The sequence below is a fragment of the Nelumbo lutea genome, chromosome 4 (assembly GCF_056320005.1).
Source record: "Nelumbo lutea isolate HS-2025 chromosome 4, American lotus-T2T, whole genome shotgun sequence".
NCBI classification, from domain to species: domain Eukaryota; kingdom Viridiplantae; phylum Streptophyta; class Magnoliopsida; order Proteales; family Nelumbonaceae; genus Nelumbo; species Nelumbo lutea.
The window spans coordinates 6,393,566-6,418,045 of record NC_142687.1 but is presented as its reverse complement, the minus strand read 5'-3'; the positions used below and the strand labels follow the sequence as shown (position 1 = coordinate 6,418,045).

At 37.5% G+C, this 24,480-nt stretch overlaps 1 protein-coding gene across 1 annotated transcript; it reads left to right on the top strand.

The window, feature by feature from the left end:
- The first annotated feature begins 2,099 nt into the window (after positions 1-2,099).
- PDE312 (Nucleic acid-binding, OB-fold-like protein) lies at positions 2,100-16,226 on the top strand. Its single transcript, XM_088985778.1, has 12 exons — positions 2,100-2,949; positions 3,065-3,124; positions 3,226-3,255; positions 3,937-4,010; positions 6,493-6,574; positions 10,137-10,210; positions 10,380-10,446; positions 11,518-11,610; positions 13,748-13,924; positions 14,034-14,084; positions 14,707-14,858; positions 15,690-16,226. The coding sequence occupies exons 1-12, from the start codon at positions 2,188-2,190 to the stop codon at positions 16,129-16,131; spliced, it is 2,064 nt and encodes a 687-aa protein (XP_088841904.1). The 5' UTR covers positions 2,100-2,187; the 3' UTR covers positions 16,132-16,226.
- Positions 16,227-24,480: the final 8,254 nt, after the last annotated feature.

The window sequence follows — 24,480 nt, the reverse complement described above, 5'->3', positions numbered from 1 at the left end:
TAAAATTTAGGAAATTGAATAACTATACTCTTAAGTCAGATAGTAAATTACTATTTTAACCCTATATTTAACACGACAGGCATAACGGTAGAGAAGAGCATCGCCTACAGCGTCAACCACTACAACATTCAATCAGCGGTGCGCGTTGAGTCATCACCGCCGTCTCTTCAAATTAGAAATCATGTCGTCAATATTGCCATCCTTGAATGGTCTGTTCACACGGTCCTATCTCCATCCAAATTCGGATTGTTTAAACATAAGGCGTCGTTGCCCTCTTCTCTAGCGTTTCGGCTATGTCCATTGGCAAACAATATACTACACCATGCGTGTCTCTCACAGTGAACCACACAATGGTCGTGATTGCATCGCAGCTGGCATCATACAATCATATCAAGGAGTCGATCCTATGACACGGTATGATGAAGGATGGGCTTGGGACCCATGTGACAGCGAGTTTTGCAGCGGGGTTCGTGGTCGTAGTGGCGTCGAACCTAGTGGATGTGATAAAGACGAGAGTGATCTATGACGAGCATGAAGGCGGAGGCAGGGGCGGTGTCGCCTTACTCCGACGTGCTAGATTGCGCACTGAAGACAGTGAGGAGGACTACGTTATGCTTTACTATTAGTAGTAGGACGATGGAATAGGGGAGGGCAGAGGCAACGAGATTATGCGGGACGGTGGAATAGGGGACAATGCAACCGGTGCAACAGTTCTTTGCTCGATGAACGTAGTCGGCGGCATCTGCAGTGAAGCATTCCTCGGCGGTAACCGGTGATGCAACTGTTCCACTCCCTGTCTTTCATTCCGGTCAAGCTGAAGAACTTCCTTCTGCCCCAAGAACTCCCCTTTTTTTCTTCTTGTTCTCGGCGACCCGTAGACAAAAAAGATTGTCCGGATAACTGCTAATCTTGTTCGCTCTCTACGTCTTCTAGACGTTCGTCGCCGTTGCTTGGCCTGCCATAAGCCCTTTTACCGCCGTCTATGTCGTGTCTACTATGATCTTCATACAAGATCCAAGTCGCAGAAGACAACGAGGATCAGCAACCCATCTTGCCATAAACCCTTTATCGTCGCCGTTGTTGCATCTACTGTGATCTTCATACAAGATCCAGGTCGTAGAAGACGACGAGGATCAACTCTTTGGTCAACTTGGTTACCTTCCGACCCCAACGGTTCTTCTCCGATATCGTAGTCTTTTCCCTATTGAGTTGCTTGAACTGCATTTGCTTCAAAGACGATCGCATGCTGTTGAAATCTCATTGCCACCAACTACAATATGATCTTGTGGTAGATGTCCAGAGGGTGCAGAGAATTTAACTGTTTGTGATGGTGACAAGAGGCTGGCTCTTAATTGTATTTTACCCTTTTCCAATCGTCTTCCTCCCCGAAGGCTTAACATCGTTGTCGTTTCATCCAATTTGCCACTATGAAGAGCTCGACTTGCCACTGCTAAAAGGAAGAAGAGATGAAGGAGGAGGAGAAGAAGGTCAAGGGAGAGGGACAGATGATAATATTGGGTTTAAAAAAAATATTATACCGTCACATAGTGACATGTGTATACTGATTTTGATAGAATATTAACATGTGCTAATGAGAGGGTTAGAACTAGCCAATTGTCAAAATTATTGAGGGTGATTTAAGATAATATTAAAAGAATAGGGAGTATTGTTAGTTAATTTTATAAATTTAGGGATAGTTGAAGAAATTTGTTACTGTCACTAAATGTTTAAAATTCAGAAAACCGATCCATAGTAAAGAATACGGACCAGACCTCTATCAAAGAACATAGTTATTAATGGTTTAAAAAGTAAAATCAGACTGATTTCATGCAGGCAGCACCATCTAGATCCAAAATTCCAAACCCAATTGAATCAATAGCCATCAAGTTATATGGGTTAGATGTGGATCCAGTAGACGCGGGATCAAACCTCGTAACTGTAGGTTGTGTGTGTCGACCCGAGTTTTACACATTGGATTAGGCCATGATTGCAACCCGAGTCCCTGACCCAATCAAACCATCTCGACCCGAGTTTTACTGAAAATGTACGGTTTGGAGACATTAGTATATCTTAGTTTGGTACTTGAGCGTACCATACAATCACCCAAACGAATTCTATCCGTTTCGAGGAAATATTTCCCTCCATCTTCACACGCAGTCACCATTGGGAGTCACTGAGGAGAAGACGATGCAAACCATCCCAACAACTCATACTTTCCTCTTCCCTTCTTTTAAACCAACTAAAACCCTAGTTAAACCCTCCAAGCTTGAGTACCCTATCTGCAGACCGCATCTCTCATGGCGCATTCGATTTCTCATAGGAACCCGACCGTTTTCGCGCAACTTCAGCGCCAAGTCTTTCAGTTCCGACGAATTCCCTGTCGACGACACGTTCTTAGAGAACTACCGCCCAAAGGAGAAAGAAACGGAAGAGGAAGCTCGTCGACGTAATTGGATTGAACGAGGTTGGGCTCCATGGGAAGAAATCCTTTCACCAGAAGCCGATTTCGCACGCAAGAGCTTGAACGAAGGGGAAGAGGTTCCGCTTCAGTCGCCTGAAGCAATTGAAGCTTTCAAAATGTTGAACCCTAAGTACAGGAAGAAGAAAATGGAGGAGAGTGGATTGACGGAAGATGAGTACCTGGCAAAACAATTCGAGATAAAAGGAGAGATTCCTGAGTCCTTGCAGACAACTTGGGATGGACCCTTAGTCCTTCGCCAGATTCCACCGCGGGATTGGCCGCCGAGAGGTTGGAAAGTTGATGAGAAGGAGCTCCAGTTTATACGAGAAGCGCATAAGTTGCAGGCAGTGAGAATTCACTTGGATGAATTGGAATCGCCGAGGAGGGATGTCGATAACATGTGCTTGGAAAGGTATAAGGTGTTTCTTAAGCAGTATAAGGAGTGGGTTGCGGTAAACAAAGATGCTTTGGAGGAGGAGTCTTATAAGGTTTGGACTCGAGGATCTATTCTCTTTGTTTTGTTGCAACTATTTACTTCAATTTTCCCTAGTTCCCACTGCGTTCAATCAATATTCAAATTTGGATTGCCTCATGTACCAACAGCATGACCAAGATTATCATCCTGGTAGGAGGAAGCGAGGCAAGGATTACAAAGAAGATATGGTATGATGAGTACGTTTATTTTATTGTCGCTTGAATCCTCAAAACCTTGATCAATTTCTCACGTGGTGCTGTTTTTTTAACAAATTTGATTTTCTTTGCAGCTCGAACTTCCATTTTTTTATCCAGGGCAGGTAAGCCTTGCGGGTTTTCATTTCTACAACATGATTTGATACTGATTATGCGTGAATGTTTATCAGTTTTATTGAGGCCATTCCCTTTATTCCAAACACCATTGCATGTTTAATATTGTGCGGGAACATTCAGTTGGACCTGCAGGAAATTGTTATGCGTCTGCAAAAAATACATACTTATGTTATTACCATTTACAGATAGTTCATCTGCATTTTGTTTGAACAATTGTAGCTGCCCAACCTAGTATTTCTTTTTCCAATATTTAAGGTTTTTTTTTTTTTTTTTAATTTGGCTTCTGATATATCAGATCATTTCTTCTAGAACTCAATCAGACACAGGATTGGATGTAATTTAATATATTTTTCGGTATATATCTTGTTGAAGAAGTGGCCAGGATATGTTATGGTGTAATAATAGCATGAAATGAGATTCCTTTTGTCTGCCATTGAAACAAGCCTCTTATTTTTTTTAGATCAATATTGAAGCTTCTTAGCAAAGCTAGAGCATGCATAAGCTGTTGAAGGCTGGTCATTATTCCTGACCTACTAATATTTGCATTATCTACTATAAACATTTTAGCTCCTGAATCTCTGTATCTGCTACATAATCATATTCAGCTGTTTGATCTTAATATTTACCAAGTGTAACTAATTGTGGGAGAAATCTCTGTGGCTGTGCAGATTTGTGCAGGAAAAGTGACCACTCTCCACCTTTACCAAGGAGCATTTGTTGATATTGGGGGAGTATATGATGGGTAAACTTATTTGTGAAGTTCATGTAGATTTACTTACAGTTTATTAATTAAATAGTAGAATCTATCTACATCATTAACTAATCTTTCCATGTCTCTCGTAAACATTTTTTGCATTTTGAAAATTTATAGACTAAATCGTATTATGCATTATAGAAGGCAGAACAAATGGTGGAGTATCAGAATCCAAAGAGACATGATTCAAGAGATGGGAAAATATTATAAGCAGTAGCATTTAATTTGCTATTAACTCGAGGGGTGAAGTTAAAGACAAATTTATGAGGGGAGTCAATTATTATACTAATAAATAATGTGGTATTTAATATTTAATGTATTGTTTACTTGAAGGGAAAAATATTGAGGGGAACCAATTATTTAATGTTTGGTAATTTTTTTTTTGGAGAAAGGTAATGGAATTTATTCAGTACATAAAAGAGAGTTACAACAAGACCCAGACCACTAAAACTGCCTAGGCACAAGACTAATTACAAGCTCATCCATGATTTAGAACAAAGCAAATGAGATACATTCTGGTTTTTAAATTCCTCATTCACTAACACCCAGGAACATAGCTTGCCCACGGCTCTTTGCACTACTTCATCTGGGCTTTTAAATTGACCACAGAAGGTTCTGTTATTTCTTTCAGTCCAAATGGACCAAAGCACAACTGCCGGAATGGTACTCCAAACAAGCTTTCCTTTCTTGCTGAGACCCTCAATTCTCCAACACATCAGCAGCTCCTTCACAGATTCTGGCCTAGTCCAGCTAATCCCCAAAACCTTAAGAAAATGCCCCCAGACCAAAGAAGAAACTGGACAATGGATACACAAGTGCTCTGTAGTTTCTGCAAGATTTCCACACAAACTACAAGAGAGATCCAGAATCTGAATATCACGTCTCTCCAGTTAGTCTTGGTCAGACATGTATCAAGAGCCGTTCTCCAGACCAGGAAATTGATCTTGGAGGGACTAGTTGGATTCCAAATCTGCCTGGCAGGGAAGTTCTCCTGACCTGATCTGCGCAGCTTAAGAAACAGGGATTTAACTGAGAAGCTACCATCTGCATTCCACTTCCAATCCCATTCATCCTCTAAACTCAAATCAATCCTCTAATTTTGAAGCAGCCCCAACCACACTGCATACTCTTCCACCTCCCAATGTTTGGTAAAAAATTCAAGATTGATATTAACGAATTGGATGGCTAAAATTGTCCTTGAGAAATTAGGATGCAACTAATTCCCTAATGCTGCCTTTTTTATTTTTATAAGTCCTAATGCTGTCTTTGTTTCATATATAAGGTAATTAGATCATCATCATCATCCATGCCTTATCCCAACTACATGGGGTGCTATATAAGGTAATTAGATAAGTGGAAATTTCTTAATGGGGTTGGAACCTACCCTAGAAATGTTTGCCTAAAGAAATCTAGAAGATATTTCTTGAGTTAGGGATCGACCTTCAAGCTAAAAGGCCATTACCAGGTTCATCCCGCTAGAAAGAGAGAGAGAGAGAGATCTAACATGGTGCCATCCATTGCTCCTTAGAGAGCCCCCCTAATTGATTTTGATTATCCTCCTACAAGCAATCCCGAGAGGTCAAATGCATTGGTCAATCTCAGTAGTTGAAGTATGGCATGTAAGAGTGAATGAGTGCCACCAATTGCTCCATAGAGCGCCCCCCCCCTCCCCTCCGAGGAATGCTGAGAGACCAAATGTGTTGGCCAATCTCAGTCATCGAAGTACATCATGTAACTCAGATTTTATATAGTTGTCAACTCCAATTAGCCCAGAGAATGTTAAAATAGCATCCCCTATAATTATATGGGTCCTGAAAGTACCTCCAGTACCTGATTCCCTCAGGTTTCCAATACTGCAACCAAGTTCATTTTAATTCTACCCAATGGAGGGGAGTCCATATCATAATAAATCTATTATTTATGGAGGATGGAGTGGCCGCTGTAGATTAGCTTCTAAGGATATCAATCTGTTCAAAAGAAGGATTACTCTTTTCTTGTCTCCACTCAACGAATAACTCGAATTGTTTTCCTTTATTTTTTTTCAATTGGTAACACAACTTTATTGATTATAGAAACAAATGAGAAATATTTACAAAGATGCCAAGCATTTCCAAGGATGGCCACTCTAATTTTGATCAGATTTGTTATTGCTTATTTGGATTGGTGTTTGTCTTTGAAATTTCGTGTGTTTTGTTCCTCCCAAATAGTCCAGTATTCCTTCTAGATAGGAATTGTAATTTTTTATGGTAAGAGTATAGATGTTTACTTAGTATGAGATTTATTTTTGGTGGACCCTTTTCTTCCTTGCTTCCCCCTTTCTTCCCCTGGTGTTATTTTTTTTCCCTGAGATCTGATTCCGACTTAAATCTTAACAATGCATGGCATGCTAATGTATTTTAAATTTGATCTAAGTGCACCATTATCACAAAACTTTACTCCTATTTCATATGCAACTATTGATGCTTTTCAGGTGGGTACCAATAAAAGGCAATGATTGGTATTGGATTCGTCATCACATAAAAGTTGGCATGAATGTCATTGTTGAAATTCTGGTAAGCGATGGCATTTATTATTGATATCATGATATGACAATTTTTTATATGTGCAGGACTTCAACATCCATGACTTGCTTACTCAAGGTTCAAAGCAACTTTTTAAAAAACGACCCGGAAATGGAACAGTTTTGGCCACCGGTTTCTGGGTCGATGGTCCGACCGTCCGGTTCGAACAGATGACCCGTTCTGACAAACAAATTAAAAAATAACAAAATAACAAAAGATAACAAAAAACAGTCAAAACTGTTGAATGGGTCAATGGGTCGATGGTTTGATCGCCCGAGTCAACAGGTTGTTGACTTTTTCAACGGTTTTTTACCAGAAACCGGGTTTTAGGTTAAACGGAACCGGTTGCCTGGACAGTTCCCGGGCCAAACGGTCCAACCGTCCGGGTCAACGACAGTTTGAAAACCTTGGTTCAAAGCATTGATATGATATGCTTCATATTGGGCATATCATACCATTTCTTTGGGTCTCTGAAATGCTAAATGCTTATGGTTTTTAAGCTTATGTCTGACAAAATAGTAAACAGAATATAAGTTTTGAAAATTTCAAACTTTTGATACACAAAATTTGCTTATTAAGAATATAGATACACTGAACCATGTTCTTACTCTTGCACTGAAATGGCAAAACATGACATGGACTGTTTAATATTCTCTTATCTTTGATTAGCAATATTTAATCCCCTCAAAGGTCTGATTTATAATTGACAGTCATCTACTAACCACTTCAACCTGAGTAACACACCAGGTTTAGGTCATCATGAAGAGCAAGCAGCTCTGCTCTAAGTAGGGGTGTCAATCGGCTGGTTTTGAGTTGGATCCAATCCGATCCAAACCTTATCAAATCAGATTTGGACGGTCCATATAATTATTGGATTGGGCCAATCCAAAATAAATTGGTCCATATTCTTATTGGTCTGAATTGGACCTAAACCAAATTTCCAAATAATCCGATCATGAGGCCAAACCCTTGTCCAATTTGAAACCGATCAAAACTGAAGCTAGCATAAAATCACTTTTACTTTCATAAAAGTGTTTTTATGAAAGCACTTTTATAGAAGCAGTGTTATAGAAGCACTTCTACAAAACCACTTTAAGCACTTTTAAAAAAATACTTTTACGCAAAAACACTTTTACAAAAGAACTTTTATGGAAGTACTTTTATAAAAGCACTTTTATGGAGGTATTATTATAAAAATATTTTTACGAAAGCACTTTTGTGGTAGTACTTTTATAAAAGCATTTTTACAAAAGCACTTTTTATGAAAGTACTTTTATAAAAGCACTTCTACAAAAGCACTTTTACGAAAGTACTTTTATGTAAGCATGTATTTTTATAAAAGTACTTTTACCAAAGCATTTTTACAAAAGCACTTCTACAAAAGTACTTAAGTACTTTTACAAAAGCATTTATACGAAAGTGCTTTTACAAAAGCACTTATACGAAAGTACTTTTATAAAAGCACTTATACGAAAGTACTTTTATAAAAGTACTTTTACGAAAGCACTTTTATGAAGTACTTTCATTAAAGTACTTTTACAAAAGCACTTTTATCAAAGTACTTTTATGAAAGCACTTTTATCAAAGTACCTTTATGAAAGCACTTATACAAAAGTGTTTTTTAATGTCAAAAGGGTATATTTTTGTAATTTTCAGATTCCTTCATTTTAATATATTTTTGTAATTTTTATATGTTCTGTTATTGTATATATAATTTTTGATATTTCATTTGGTTTTGATTGGATCCAATCCAGTCCATTTACATTTTAATGGATTGGATTGGATTTGGTTTGTTTTAGATTTGAACTAGATTGGGTCCAGTCCATTTGTAAGTGGACTCACATTGGACTGGATCATGGACTGGATCGGGTTGGACCAAATCCAGTCCAATTGACACCTCTAGCTCTAAGTGAGTTCTCTCATACTGGACCCAAAAAAAACTTAGATTCTATTTTTCATGATGTCTAAAAACCCTGTCCACCATTGAGGTCATGGATTACCTAGAAAGCACCCATCAAAACTGAATTTTTATCACTTCACTGTCTGGAGCAATCCAATCAACAGAAAGTGCCTTCCTTTGATGTGCAAATCCAGCCACCACTTGCCACTGCCATAGGTCAGAGTCTGTTGACACACCCTTGAGCTCTTCTAATGTAGAAATCCAATGGCTAATCACTGCAATGAAGCATCCAAGTACCCCCCCCCCCCCCCCCAAAAAAAAAAAAAAAAAAAAAAAGGAATAACAGAATGACCAAAAGACAGGAGATAGAAACAACAGTAACTCCTTAAGGAGTATACAACAAAATGCAGACTGAATACTGTCTTGAAGGATTTTATCAAGCTGCATGGAAAAACGGGGGGCTTGGATGTTTCGATCTTGACATCATCACTTGATGATGCATTGACATCTACTTCATGTTGATGTAGATCATATGTTAGCAATTTCAAATTTCCTTCCCAGTTTCTTGGTTATTTCTCCATGCATGCCTGATACAAGGTTTAAAATGTCGATGTCGATGGAAATGTCGCTTACCAAAATATAGGACGTATGTCGGAAATGTCGAGGGGAACTTGTGGAAATATTATGAAATATGCAATGATATTTTGTAAAATGATAAAAGAAGCATTAATACATATTTGTAGACTATCATCTTATTCCCAAACTTTATATAAAGCTAAGAAACTAAGATCAATAACAAATTAGTAAATGATGATTTACTGATTTATTATGCATTTTGATGTTTTTACAAGGTTATCTGATATTTTCTTTTCTTATTTTTAATTCTGATTTATTATAAATTGTAATATATTTATTTCACACTAGTAAATAGAAATACATTTATTCTGATTTTTTAAATATTAAAGTTATAATACATTATGTTTTATTATAAATTTAATAAACTGATTCTCCTTTTTGTAGTATTAAGATTATGATAAATTCTGAATTCTTATAAAACTTAATGAATTTATTATGATGTTTAATACTCAATTTATAATAAATTATGATTTAGTATAAAATTTAATAAATTTATTCTGTTTTTTATATTAAGTGTAGAATATGATTTATTATAAAATTTAATAAACCTTTTTTATTTTAATAAATATTTTAAAAAATACTAACTAGTTAATATTTTATTACTTGAAAAATATTTTATGTTTTATATTATAAAGTAATTAATTTATTCTTTTGTTTTATATCTTGTTAATTCATTTTTATAAATATTTTATTTGAAATATTAAATAGAAATGATTAATGGAATAATTTATATTAATATAATATACTAATATATTATATTATCAATGTACATTACTCGACATCCTGTCGACGTAAAAGAAAAAACTGTCTTCTTTTTTGTTATTTGGATCGATTTGGCCGACATTCGAAATAATGTAATTTTTATATTACCATCCATTCTCACGTCGGTGAGCCTTGACGTCGACATATGTCGGGCGACATTAGCAACATTTGAAACCCTGGCCTGATAAGAGAGCTTCTTGTGAAATTACTTATTACGACATCTGCTTAGCCTATTCCTATCTGTTCTTTTTGCAGGCTAAACGAGATCCATACCGGTTTCGTTTTCCCATTGAAATGCGTTTCGTCAATCCTAATATAGATCACCTCATGTATGTAACCCAGTTCCTGAATTTTTCTTTTCCACACCCTGAAGCTCTAACAACTTTGAGTGTTGTAGTTTATATCCTGCTGCTTCAGATATACAGAGTTCTTTTTTGTGGTTCTTGCTTATTTGCTTGTTATTTTATTTTATTTATTTATTTGCCTCTGCATTTGCAGCTTCAACAGATTTGAGTTTCCACCAATATTTCATCGTGATGAAGATACTAATCCAGATGAATTACGTGTATGTGCTTACTCTTTCTATGAAGTGTGACTTTTCCACCTAATGATATTTCTGAGTCCCACTGTGGTATCGAAAAGGTGTGGTACCTAAAAACTGATAACCAATCAATTGGTATTCATCCAAATTCACATGGGTTTCTGATTGGTCAAAGTTTTGGGTACCATACTTTTCTGGCACCATAGAAATTACTTATTTCTTTTCCATATTCCAGTTCCTTGTACAGTTATGCTTCAAGCCTGTGTTTTTTTAAACATAAAATTACATGTTTTGGCAACATTGAGGTATCATGAGGGAGAGGAGTGGAAAGGGAGATAGTTGCAATAGGGTACATAGATCGACTAATTGAATGGCTGATGCCTTGGCTAAAAAAGGGGGATAAATAGAATACAGTTATTGTGGGGGACAGCTAAGGGACTATGGAAGTAAAAAGGGGAGGGTAGGTGGCAGTTGCCAGCCTAAGATGAGGGATGCATGGCATATTTGTATGTGATTCATCCTTTGTTCTTCATCATATTCAACAAAATTTACATTATCTATCAAAACAACAAATAAAAAAACTGTTTGTGTTGGGCTGGCAACTAGTAGAAACTATTGTCCTTATTCCTGTTCTAACATGCAGTGCTCTTCTAGGGGTAATACCAGTGAGCTTTTATCTGAGAATTGGTACACTTTTTCCATTTCGATCATATTCTTAAGTACTGGTTTATTTTAAGCTTCAATTTAACTAAAGCTAACCTTTGGTGATGGATTTCCATTTGTAGCATTAGTTAACTATGCTAACATGTACCTTTGGCATCTATTTATCAAAGAAGAAAAACTTACCTTTTGAGTCTTCTGGTTTATCTTTCTGTCTCCATGTTTTCTGAACTTAACTTTTGTCTGTCCTGAGTTTAGATCCCTTAACTTTAGCCAATTAAGGATACTGCTACACTGCATTTAGTCAAAACAATAATGAACTAGCAATTTATATTGTTACATTTTAAGCTCTGCTCTATTTATGCATCTGCTCACTATACATTGTGAAATGCGAGTGTTCAGTTTCTTATCATTTCCTACTTCTGCTCTTTGCAGCGGGATTGTGGAAGACCACCAATTCCAAGAAAAGGACCAGGAGTCAAATTTGAAGAGCAACCCCTACTGTCAAATCATCCATATGTTGATAAGGTAACTCTGACATGGAGGGGCATCGATTTTCTATCTTTTTTTGTGGTGGTGTGTGTGTGTCGGGGGGGGGGGGGGGGAGAGAACTGGCATGTAAGAAAAGTTTCTTTTTTTTTTTTTCAATTACAGTACCATTCTGAATCTGTTTTTATTTGATCTGAGCAATGAAAGAAAGGTTTTTTAGCTGATTTAAATAATATATTAGCTTCTAGTACACTTTTGAAGAACATGAAATATTTTTTTGGGCTGCCCTTTTTACTTGTTATACTGACTAGGGCTGTTCATGGGTCAGGTCGGGTTGGGTTGGTTTACTGGCGTTTTTCCAACCGACCTGACCTGGTCGGTTTACCTAGAAATGAAACCAAAACCGACCCAGTACTAAGTAAAACCGACCTGGTCGGTTTGAATCGGTTTGGGTCGATTTTGTGAATGATTCTTTCGGTGTGAACGGTAAAGGATTCAAGTCTAAGAAAGAAAAGGCTGGATGCCTAGAAATTAAAAATGATTTGATGGATTAAACTGATATTTTATATATCAGAAATTTTATATATAATATGTATATTTCTGAAATAAAGCTGAAATATATATATATATATATATATATATATATATATCGGTTTGGTTTCGGTTTTCACACATGAAAACCGAAACCAAATCGAACCATCGGTTTATGTTTTTTTGTAACCCGAAACCGACCGGTGCTGAAGAAAAATCGACCAACTCGGGTTGGATCGGACCGGGTTGGTCGGTTTGGGTCTTGTTATGAACAGCCCTCATACCGACTTGAAAATAAATCTGTTTTGATCTGACTTATGTAGTTAATTACTGTCCAATATTTGTGAGGAATATTACCTGTAATATTATCAACTGAATGGTTGCTCACTTTGGTTTATTGGAATTAATTTTATTTTGACATGTATACATGACCTTGACAGGTATTTCCATTTCTGCTATGAATAATATTTGATTCCAAATTCTTCTGGTTGTCATGGACTGGAACAAGTCATTTATTACACTGTCCCAGAATTTCTGAAGGATGTGGAAGGCCCTCTATGCAGTTTGGAGCCCTCTTTTTACTTCTCTATACTTCTAAATATGGATACGGATACAGCCATCAGTACTTAGATCTTGTACAGATCCTATTAGTATTTAGATTGGAATTGGATTCTATTCGTCAGATTCAGATTGGACATGAATCAAATTTATATATTTATTGAGAAATTAAACTAAAAATGACTTTCATTTTATAATTCATTACTAAAATGAAATAGAAAAGAGTTAATGTTATGTAGTATTAATGAAATGACTTCCAAGACATGAAACAATGGTATTTTAATAAAAAAACTTTTGGGAATCAAGGCCCAGATCCAATCCAGAGGCCCAGACCCCCAGTCACTCACACTTACCTGAGGCAGAACCGAAGCAAGCCATCTCAGTACCTTGCCTCACCAGACAACATGTCAGCTGGTCCCTCTGCATGAATTCGTTATAGCTGACAGAGTTTGTTAGGATATTTCTGATTGTAACCCAAAACCACTATATATATATATATATATATATGAAGGAGCAGCATAATTAAATCCAATTCTCTCTCTCTCTCTCTGTGTTCAGGAGGTTGGGTCTCCCTTGAAGAGACTCCTGGAGGTGAGCAGTATCTCATCAAAACCATAATACTTAAAACCAATTTTACCTATAAATAAATGTTAGTTTTATATGCTGCATGTGCATTTATGTAGTAACACTTGGACTGTTTTGGGGTTGATCCACACTCAATCTGATTATAAATGGATCCACTATTTGATATCCATATCAAGCACACTAGGATCAAATTCAAATCTGGATAATGATCCAACCCATGAGAGACCCCTACATGTGCGGGATTGATTTAAGATGTTAAACTCTAGCTTTTTATTTCATCAATTCTGGCCTTTAATTCATTCCAGAATATAAATTATTGTTCAATTGTCTTGCACAACATTTTGAGTCGGAGGTCTGATGATCCTGAATGTAATCAAACAGCAAATCAAATTTGTATACCCAGTACCTATGCTTAATGTTCAGGCATTCATAATGAGTTAAAGACAAGAAACTTTATTGAGACAAAGCCAACTCACTATGCTTGCCTTTCACTGACCTGCAGCTGTGGCAGTTGCATGTTGCTGAACAAATGATTCTGGATGATGAGGAAGCTAATCCTGATAAATATAAAGACGGAAAATTTGCTGAATCAACTAAGAACAGTGACTTCAATGAAGAAGATTGTGTTGAATATACCCAAGCTTATTATAAGAAGACATTGCTCCCAAAGATGATTCTGGTGAGTAATATTTCCCTTGAATAGTACATAGATTTATATCAGTTAATGAATTTGCTTAATGGTCATAATCTAGTTTTGCTTAATGTTTCCTTACTTTTTTATCTGACAGAAAACAAATATTCAAGAACTTGATTTGGATGCAGCTCGTGCTGAGCGCCAAGTAAGATACTTGCTTCATAGCTTAGAAACTTGAATGTGATTTGAGAGTTACAGCATTCCTCACCCATTAAATCAGTTAATTTTCATGTCAAGATTGAATTGCATGGTTTTTCTTCTTGTGCCACATGTGGTGCCATGCCTGCTACTTCATGGTCTAGATTGTATGTGGTTTTCCCAAGGATCAGGTGGTTAGGGTAAATCAGCTAAACTGGTTTTTGCCCAAATATGGATAGATATCATAGGTTGGCCTTGTTGGCTGGAGCTGGACTTTGCCTTATTTACAGGAATTGTCACAGTACCTGCATTTATAGGATGTTAGAACTTAGGAGGGAATGACATTTTCCACATTGTTACTGATGCTCCTTTTTGCATAATTCTTTTTCTAGATGTATAACCAAAGATTTCCACTATACTTGTTTTCTTTTCTTCAATGTCTGGTTTTCAAGGAATCATTATTAGTATTCAGTCAACTCTCCATGCCTCAATACATGCCCAATGGTTTGTAAGATTGTAGGTTCTGTAATAGATGTAGTTAAAGAGTTTCATGTTTGATTTAGTTGCCATTCACAATATCATCCCTTCTCTCTTTTTTCTTTCGTTTATGACAAAATGTATTGATGCAGCTCAACAACAAACTGAAAAGGGAAGCACAGGAGAGAGGAGAGGAATATAAGGTAACCAAGTTGAGACGAAATATTGAAATGGATGAATATGACTTAATCCATTGGCGCCGATCATTTGAGGAAAGAGAAGCCTTGCTGAGAGATATTAGCTGGTACCATCTTTAATACTATTTTCCTATTTAAATTTTTTATCAGCTATTTTCCTAGTTAAATATTTCTAAATTTATAGCTTATATTAGCTGGTACATTCTCTGCATCTTAGCAATTTCAGTTCTTCTACCTTTATGGTTTTAAGTAATGATTTCCATCCCTTCAACCACAAAGCCTGTGGTGAATTGCATAATTTATACAAATCAATCATGATAAAACTTCGGCTACATAGGGCCATAGGCATAAAAGGTAAGCTCTAGAAAGTTGTTCAAAGGCACTACGGGAATCTTGTGAAATACTCTATTCTATTACACCTTCCATTCATTTGTCGTTTTTTTTGGTATTGAAACACTCGCCTTATGCCATCATAGGGGCGGTAAATCATTTTTCCTTCACATAGTACAACACTTTTTTCAGCAACTATTTAATAACTCTTCTCCAAATGGTGGTGGGAGCCAATAGCAGGGCTCGAAATCGCATCTATTCTGGGACTACCCAGTTTGCATACCAACCAAGCCACCACTCAGTTGGTCTTGGGTGAGTATTGTATGATTGTGAAAAGTTATTAGTTTTAAGGGAAGTTATTTGAGCACTTACCCAGTGGAAAGGCATCAGTATTCTTATGTCAAGTATTAGCATCCTTCATGTTTTAAAACTTGTAGTGTTTGACCAATAATTAGATGTATACCTCACTTTTATAAAAAATGGGTTATGTCCAATCACACCTTTTTGAAGCATGGTTTTATTTCTATCTTAAAACAATTTATTATAATAATTTTGAAGCATTCACTTTTCCTTTGTTACCTTTAATGAAATTATATGCTCCTTTACAGCCGTCAAGCTCTTGGCCTCCCATTGGAAGAACCAGGGAGATATGTTGATGACAGTTATTTTGGAAAGGATCAGTATGACCCTTCAAACCCTTTATACCGTTATGATTATTGGGGAGAACCCAAAAACTCAGAAAAGAGCAAGCAGGAGCGGATGACTGATGCCCATAACAAATCTATTGTGGGCAAGGGCACCGTCTGGTATGAAATGTCTTATGAAGATGCCATCAAGCAGCGGATGCAAAGAGAAGCTCATTCGAAAGGAATGGGCCACAAAGTGGCTGAAGATCAAGACACAGATAGCGACATGGATGCCAATGAAGACGATGATGATGACTTTGATTACAGCATTCTAGGTGAATCTAGTGTAAATTTATCAACTCAGCCTCTTGTTAATGGAACTGAATCTTCTAGACTTTTAGATGAAGGTATGTTCGAAAATTAGCTTAAGTACATATAGTCTTGGTGTGCAAGTTGTTCTGTGTACAGCAAATTTAATCTTGTTACAGACTGGAACAAACAAGCATTTTTTTTTCTCCAGGCCACGTACAACATTTCTTTCTCCCATCTAGGAGACGACATAAAAACTGATACCGCCTGCCCACTGACTGACCATACATTCGAGCTCATACTTTTGGATGTTTAGAAAATTACCTAATGGATCAGAATGCTACAATTACATAATTGAGTACAGGTTTCCTAGGTGTTTAAACAGGGATCAATTATACGGTAGGTCAAATTGCACCCTAAATCACTGCTTTTGGCCTCAGCACCTGCCAACCCATTTCCTTAATTACCACTGATATGGGTCATTCAATTCATTATAAAGCGCTAGGTTCCAGGTTTTTCTAGCTTACTCCTCTCCCTCTCCTGTTTTCTTCCTATTTTTAGTAACGATTTGTAAGAAAAATAAAGTACAACCGATGGAAAGGAGTTGGGATCAGACTATCGAATGCCGGCTAAAAGGCATATGGCTTTCATCTATTGGGTTACTGATGCAAAGTTGCATACACGGCCAAAAGAAATATATTGAACAAAACAAGTGGAGGAAAAATCATTGTAGTTATCGAATAGGGTTGCAATTTACATCCAAGGTGATCTGAGTTCCATCCATTTATAATTGGATAGAATACAGATCCGGTACAATCCGATCTAATTTGATTACATTTAAATGTACATTGTTATATTTACATAAAATGAAAATGCATCCATTGATAAAGTTGGTTCGATTCTTATAGTTTTACAAATTCGATAATGTCGCATGTCTCACAGTACAATATTTCAGTTCATTTCATTGATAAAATGCAATATTCTGATAATTTTTAGTTTAATTTATTAGTATTCCATATCCAATCATTGTCTGAATTCTAATTGAATCCATTGATATCTATCCGAATATTAGCGAATCAACTTCTATCAAATTCTATCCTCTAGTACCCATAGTCAAAGAAATCAACTTTTCCAAGGACAGTTTTCAACATGTGAAAAACAACCTACAAGACATATCTTATGGAAATGCATCATACTCAAGGTTCAAAGTATCGATGGGCCGATAGGTATCATGCCGTGGCTTCCCGATACACCCCTAGTTCTAACCGATTCAGGGGGTGAAAGAGCCTTAAACCGGTCACCTGAATCAGTTTTGAAAAAAAAAATAAAAAAAGGGTTGAAAACACTATCAATATCACCCGATATGCCCCTACCGTCGTATCAAGCATATTGATATTTTGAACCTTATATTAGTCAAACAATAAAAACCAGCTCAAGACAGGAGAAAGGTTGAGCCATTAGCACAATTTTGCATTACTTGGTTTGATCTGGGATGCCAACCGCTACAAGGGTGGATACGGGACACACTACAAATGGACACTTTAAAATTTTAGAATCAAGAAATCAACTATTCCATGAAACAGTTTTCCTCAAGCGCTACAAGTACAAGCCATAACTTGTAGAAATGCGTCATACAAGTCAGACAGGAGAAAAGGTTGAGCCATTGGCGTGGTTTTGCATCACTTGGTTTGGTTGGGATGCCACTATGCCAGGAACAACAATAGCGTATCCAACGCAGTTTTCATTATAGCTTTTGGGTGAGCACTACTATAATGTGGCATAATCCATACCTAGAGCATAAAATGGTCATCGACTTATCCTGCAAATGCATATTCATATAATTACGTTTATGGATGGATCATGGAGCATATATGGAAGTGCGATTTCATTGGATGTGATGAGGAAGGCCTACATCACATACTAGTGGGTCGGTGGGTTCAAGAAACAGCATATCCGCCGTATGGAGAAATCTTTGGCTGTTCACATCAACGTTTTAAAAAATGATTCGGAAATGAAACCGTTCTGGCCACCGGTTTTTGGGTTGACGATCAGATTCAAACAGATAGTCTGTTCTGACAGCAAAATTAAAAAATAATTAAAAAATAAAAAAACTGTCAAAAACCGTTGAACAGGTCGATGAGTCAACGGTTCAACCACCCAGGTCAACGGTCTGTTGACTTTTTCAACGGTTTTTGACCAGATTCTGGGTTTAGTGTAAAACGGAACCAATTGCCTGAGCAATTCTTGGGCCAAACGGTCCAACCATCCGGGTCAACGGTGGTTCGAAAACGTTGGTCCACATGGCTCTCCCTGCATGACATGCTAGTGTACAGTCTGCACTGATAAGGTTACAAGGAGTCCATGTGAACTGAGTTGTCCTGTGGGGGAAGGCCTTGTTGAGTGTTGACAGCCTAAAGATGTTGACCGTGGACAACCAAATTCCTCTTAGGCTTTTCTTAAGGGATGGCTCTTTTGGTGTTTTAAGCCCAATTCGGTTCACAGGAACAGGGTTTGGAATCGGAATCAGAATAGGCTATTCTGATTCCAACTATTCAGTTGGGTGGAATTAAAATCCTATTTTCATTCCTGCTAGAATGGCATTCCTCCATTTGAGGGAATGACCATTTCCTACCCCTCCCTTGGGAATAAAATCCTATTCCTGCTGATTCCAATTCTCATTCTCATTCCTGTCTTAACCACATAGACTATGGGAATAAATCATTCTGATTCTGATTCTGACTGCAAAACACACGGACCCTTAATTTAAATCGGGAGCAGTGGAGGACCAATTCAAGAATACAGAAAATGAAATAATGGTAGGATCCATCGTATGGACGCCAAAAAGGTTGCGGAATGTGTGGTCGAATTTAAAAAATTTTCTACCTTTCTTCCAATTGGGAATCGCATTCCCTTATTTTAGAATCAAATATTCAAGGATCTACTCGACCAAAACCAAACCAGATCTGAACCAAAGATCAGGGGAAGGGTTATACCTGATACGGAGAATCAAAATCTCCCAACGTCGGTGTTCACGCCCAAAGAAAGATCCAAGATCTGCTCCTACTGAAGATGACACAGCGATGGTGGGGCAAAACCAACAGTATACGTATCACGTACCGAACTCTTCACAAGAACTCGTTGGAGGCTTAGAGCACCAAGCCAAATCAACCTTTCATCAAAGACTGATATCAAGAACAGATTTATTGATTCTCTCTTCAATGGAATTCGAACTATGCAGCAAGGTGGCAGCGGTTGAAGGAGATCCCTAAGGCTGAAAGAGGCGTGGATGCAGTTTTTAGCTTAGGGGAGGTGAGATCCTATCTCAGATTGTAGAGAGTGTAACTGCATATAACCCTAGGTCGAATTCTTGTAATTCTTTATTAGGGTAATTCCCTATTTTTCGTAGCAAGCAGGAACCATCTTTCACTAATATTTTCTATATTCTTCATAAAAAATGTATGGAAGAAAAGAAAGAAATTTCAGAAAGTAGAGGGACTGAACCTCTATTTTTGTCCTAGGAAGAGAAGAAGATCAATATGTGTTGATTGGAGAACATTTGAGATACACATGCTTATTAGTTCAGGTTTTAAGTCTTCGAGAGTTCAAGACAGCATACATCTTGATACCCAAACAAATAAGAAAAATAAAAAACAGAAACTAGTATTTTAACTTAAATTGAATAATTTGGTTTAATAATGTCTATTTTACTATTATAATCCCAGAAAGTTAAGAATATAAACATATCCAAGAGCACTGTGTAAAAAATATATTTGTGATTAAGTGAGGCAACCCTCCATGAGTGCCTTATTGTCTACATATCATTCTATTTGTTAGTCTACTTTGGTATTACCTGATTGTCATGGTTAGGTAGTATATATCTTAGAAGTAATCTCTATTTTATATGATAGTAGGGTTGTTTTTCTATTATTTGGTGTAGCAATAGCAGACATCACTTCGTTAGGTTATTTGGTTTTTCATTTTTCATTTTTTTTTTTATCAGCAAAGAAGAATTAATTTTATAATCAGTGAAAAGTCAGAGCCAAATTACAATACAGCCAACATTCCAGCAAAGCCAAAAAAACTACAATTGAGCCCAAAACAGCTGCTGCCTATGGAACCCTTGCTTAGCTAAAGAATAAACCATTCCATTTGCAGTCCTTCTGATCCAAGTGAATGAGGCATTGAGTTCCCTTGCCAGACTTTCTATCTCTCTCAGTGTGTATCTATTACACATTGTAACAACGCTAGTAGCTCAGCCTTTATTGAATCTCCTACCCCTAGAGGACCCGAGTACATTGCCAATACTTTCCATGAACAATCTCTAAATACACCCCCTATGCCTGCCGGTCCCAAGTTTCCTAAAGAGCTCCCCAATGGAAACTTTCAAAGCCACTTCCTTAGCAAAGATGTATTCCTTTGTATTAGATTCCCTATTCCAAGTCCATCATTCTCCTTAGTTTTGCACACTTGTTCCCACTTAACTAAATGATTCATTTTCTCATCTGCAGGTTCCCACAAAAAGTCCCTCATTAACTTCTTTAGATGTTTGGCTATCCTAGCAGAGATCCTAAAGGTGGAAAGGAAGTAGATTGGTAGGTTAGCTAAGGTTGCCCTGATTAGGATGATTCTCCCTCCCAAGGAAAGGTAGTTTCTTTCCCATTGAGCCAATCTCTTTGTAAACCTCTCCACCACCGGCTTCCAAAACACTTTTAATCTTGGGTTCCCTCCCAACAGTATACCTAAGTACTCCAAAGATCACTATTTAATCTCACACCACAGAATTTTGGCCCACACACTTAAAGCTTTTTCTTCCAAATTATTCCCTGCTATGCAGTTTTTTTCCCAATTCACCTTCAACCTAGAAACAGATTCAAAAGAAATGATGAGCTTTCTCAAGTTTTTTATATCCTCCTGACTCCCTCCCTCGCAGAAAATAATGATGCCATCTGCAAATTGCAAGTGAGTGACTACCACCTCAAGCCTTCCTACCCTCCAACCTCTAAATAGGTTGACCTGATCAGCCTTTACAATCATCCGACTCAGGAATTCAGCAACTACAATGAACAGGAACGGAGATAAAGGGTCCCCTTGCCTCAAGCCTCTTTTAGTAGGAAAAAAAGTCTCTAGCCACTTCATTAATCAGAATTGAGCAAGGTTCAAGATATCGATACGCCTGATACACCAGTAGAGGCATATCGGGCTATATCAATAGCTTTTTTATTTTTTTAGTTTTTAAAATATGATTTAGAGGGACCGGTTTAAGGTCCGTCCACCCCCTAAACCGTCGAAACCCTGATACACCCTCTGTAGGGGTGTATTGAGAAGCTCCCGATACGATACATATCGGCCAATACGGCCTGATACATGTCGATACTTTGAACCTTGGAATTGAGTAATGCATTGAGCTCAAGCAACCTCTTATCCACATCCTCCACCATGCACCCAAACCTATTCTCTCTAACAGCTCGAGGAAAAATGATGATATGCCTTCTCTAAGTCCAATTTACACACCAGCCCCTTACCTTTTATTTTCCCATTTTCTGCTACACATTCGTTTGCCACTAGTATCTGATCAATTATTTGTCTCCCTTCAACAAAGGCTCCTTGAGACTGTGAGATCACATGTGGAGCTTTTGCCTCCTTTTTCTTGGAGATTAAAGCAATGAAGGTTGACTTAATTCCTTGAGAAATTTCCCCCTCATGGAATCTATTAAAAAAAAAATAATTCCCCCTCATGGAAGAACTCATTGAAAACTTCCAATAGATCTTCTTTAATAAGGTGCCAACAATCTTGATAGAAAGCCATAGAAAATCCATCTAGACCTGGGGCTTTCGCTCTATCCATCGAAAAAACATCTTCTCTAATTTCTTCTAGGGTGAAGATATTCTCCAAGGCTGCAAATAAAGGATTCGGCACTCTATCCCACTAAAGGTCTAGGAAGACGAAGCTCCTCTATCCTAGGCTCGGAAAAATGCCTTTGAAATGATCCACAAAGATCTTCACAGTTTCATGCTCCCTAGTTACCTTGTGACCATCCACCTCTAGTCTAGAAATTAGGTTTCTCCTCCTTCTACCACTAGCTAAAGAGTGAAAGAAAGTTGTATTCCCATCCCCTTCCAAAAGCCATTTGCACCTTGATTTTTGTCTCTACGATATCTCCTCCTTTCTTAAAATCTCTTCCAACTCACACTTTAACCTCCATCTCTCCTCTTTGTCTCCCTCACTGAGGCTTTTCTGACCTTTCTTGTCAAGTTCCTCAATCCTTACAACAATTCTTTCTTTAGCTTCCTCCACTTTACCAAAAAGCTCCTTATTCCATGCTTTTATTTTCTCTTTTAGTCTCTTTAGTCTTCTCAAGAATCCAACCCCTTTCTTTAAGCCTCTGGTATCCAACTTCGGCCACCAAGACTTGATTTTCTCCACAAAGGTGGGATCTTCTAGCCACATGTTTTCAAACCTGAATGAAGAGGGCCCACCTAACAAAGTTTCTTGAGATAACCTAATAGGGCAGTGATCTGAAGTTACTCTAGGCACGGCTCGTGTGGTCAGGTTTTCCCACATTCCCAATCTACTAAGAATAGAAACATATCCAGCTTGGAGCAGATTGGGACAGCTTGGAAGTTTAACCAAGTATAGTCTGCTTGTAGCAAAGGAGTTTCCTTCAATTCAAAAGCGTCCACAAACTCATTAAACTTCCTCATGCTTACGGAATTTCTTTGATTTGGATTGTTTATCCCTGTCGAGAACCGTATTACATTAAAGTCACCACCCAAGCACCAAGGTCCCTCCCACAAACCCCTTACTACACTCAGCTCCTCCCAGAAAAGAGGCCTTTCTTTATAAGAATTTGGGCCATATACATTTGTTAGCACCCACTCCTTTCCATCTATCAGACTTCTCACTTTGACTGACACTGAAAACCAAATCACCCAAGCATGCACTCACTAGGTGATTTGGTTTATCCTTTGACTTATAGCATGTCTGTTGCTCAACATGTTCAGCTACCTTCGTATTTCTTGATACTCATGATAAGATATTGGATCCTAGAGGTAACCTCTATTTTATCATAGGGTTAGACTATGATATGGAAAAGATATGATATTGGAAATATATTTGACTAATAAAGTGGAATCAGAAACGTGGTAGCGAATCAGGTGTTATTTATCAAAATTCATGGGTGGGTTTTGATTGGTCAAAACTCTCTCCATATCATATCTTTCCCGCATCGTAGATTTTCCTATTATCATATGATAACGAGTAGTTCATGTATCACTCGGGGTAGCAACAGCAAGAATGCATGCATTGCGTAATTTTATCTTTTATTTGATTGATATAATCTTTATGTTTTATTAAAGGGTTGCAAAAAGTGTTTTGACCATGTGGCCTAATTGAAACCAAATCACCCAGTAATGCACTCACAAGGTGATTTGATTTTAAATTTGATTACTAGCATGTCCGTGTCTTATTGGAGAGTCAAGAGAAAGTGTTGCCATCACCTGACTCGTTGGAACCAAATCACCCATGCATGCATGCATGCATGCATGCATTCAATGATTTGATTGACAGCATGTTTATGTTTCATTGGAGGGTCGTATGAAAGTGTTGTGGTCGTATGAACTCATCACATACTTGCACAAGTGTAGTGACCATGTGAACACATCGAAACCAAATCACCCAAGCAAACACTCATTGGGTGACTTGGATTTTCATTTGGTTGATAGTATGGTGTGTCTTATTCGATGGCCAAAAGAAAGTATTGTGGCTACATGAACTCATGGCTACAAAAGTTAAGCTATCTTTGTATGTCTTGATTGTCGAAGTAAAGGGAGTAGAGCCTATAGGCATACTTTAAAGCATCAAAGTGAATCTAAATGTCTCATCGCCTAGTCACCTAGGCAATAGCTTTTTTTAATAAAAACCATGAATCCTAGGACAATCCCCTAGGTTCCATAGCAAGTAGCAACTAGGGATGAGAATGTTCCCCATCCCCATTTGGGTACCTAGTCTCCCTGACCTGATCGGGTCAGGGAATGGAGAGTGCCTTGGTGGGGTCGGGGATGGGGACGGGGATAGGGACAAAGGGGAGTGAAGTCCCTACCCCACCCTGACCCTGATGACATATATAAATATTTTAAATATTATGTGTATTAAATTTTGAAAATAATCTGGTACAATTATAATGCCACTACATAAATTTCAATTTCTATGTTATTTATATTTAAATTTTTCTTTATTTTGAGTAAATCTTTTTCCCGAATAAATTGTAATTAAAGAAATCAAGAATTCAAGTCCCTAATGGGGAAGCCTATCTAGAAGATTCGGGATGGAGGTTAATTTTTATATTTTAAGTTCTTCCATGCTTATCAGTTCAGGTTTTAAAGTCTTCGAGAGTTCAAGACATTACACATGTTGATTGAACCCTAACAAATAAGAAAAATAATGAAAAGAAACTAATACTTTCAC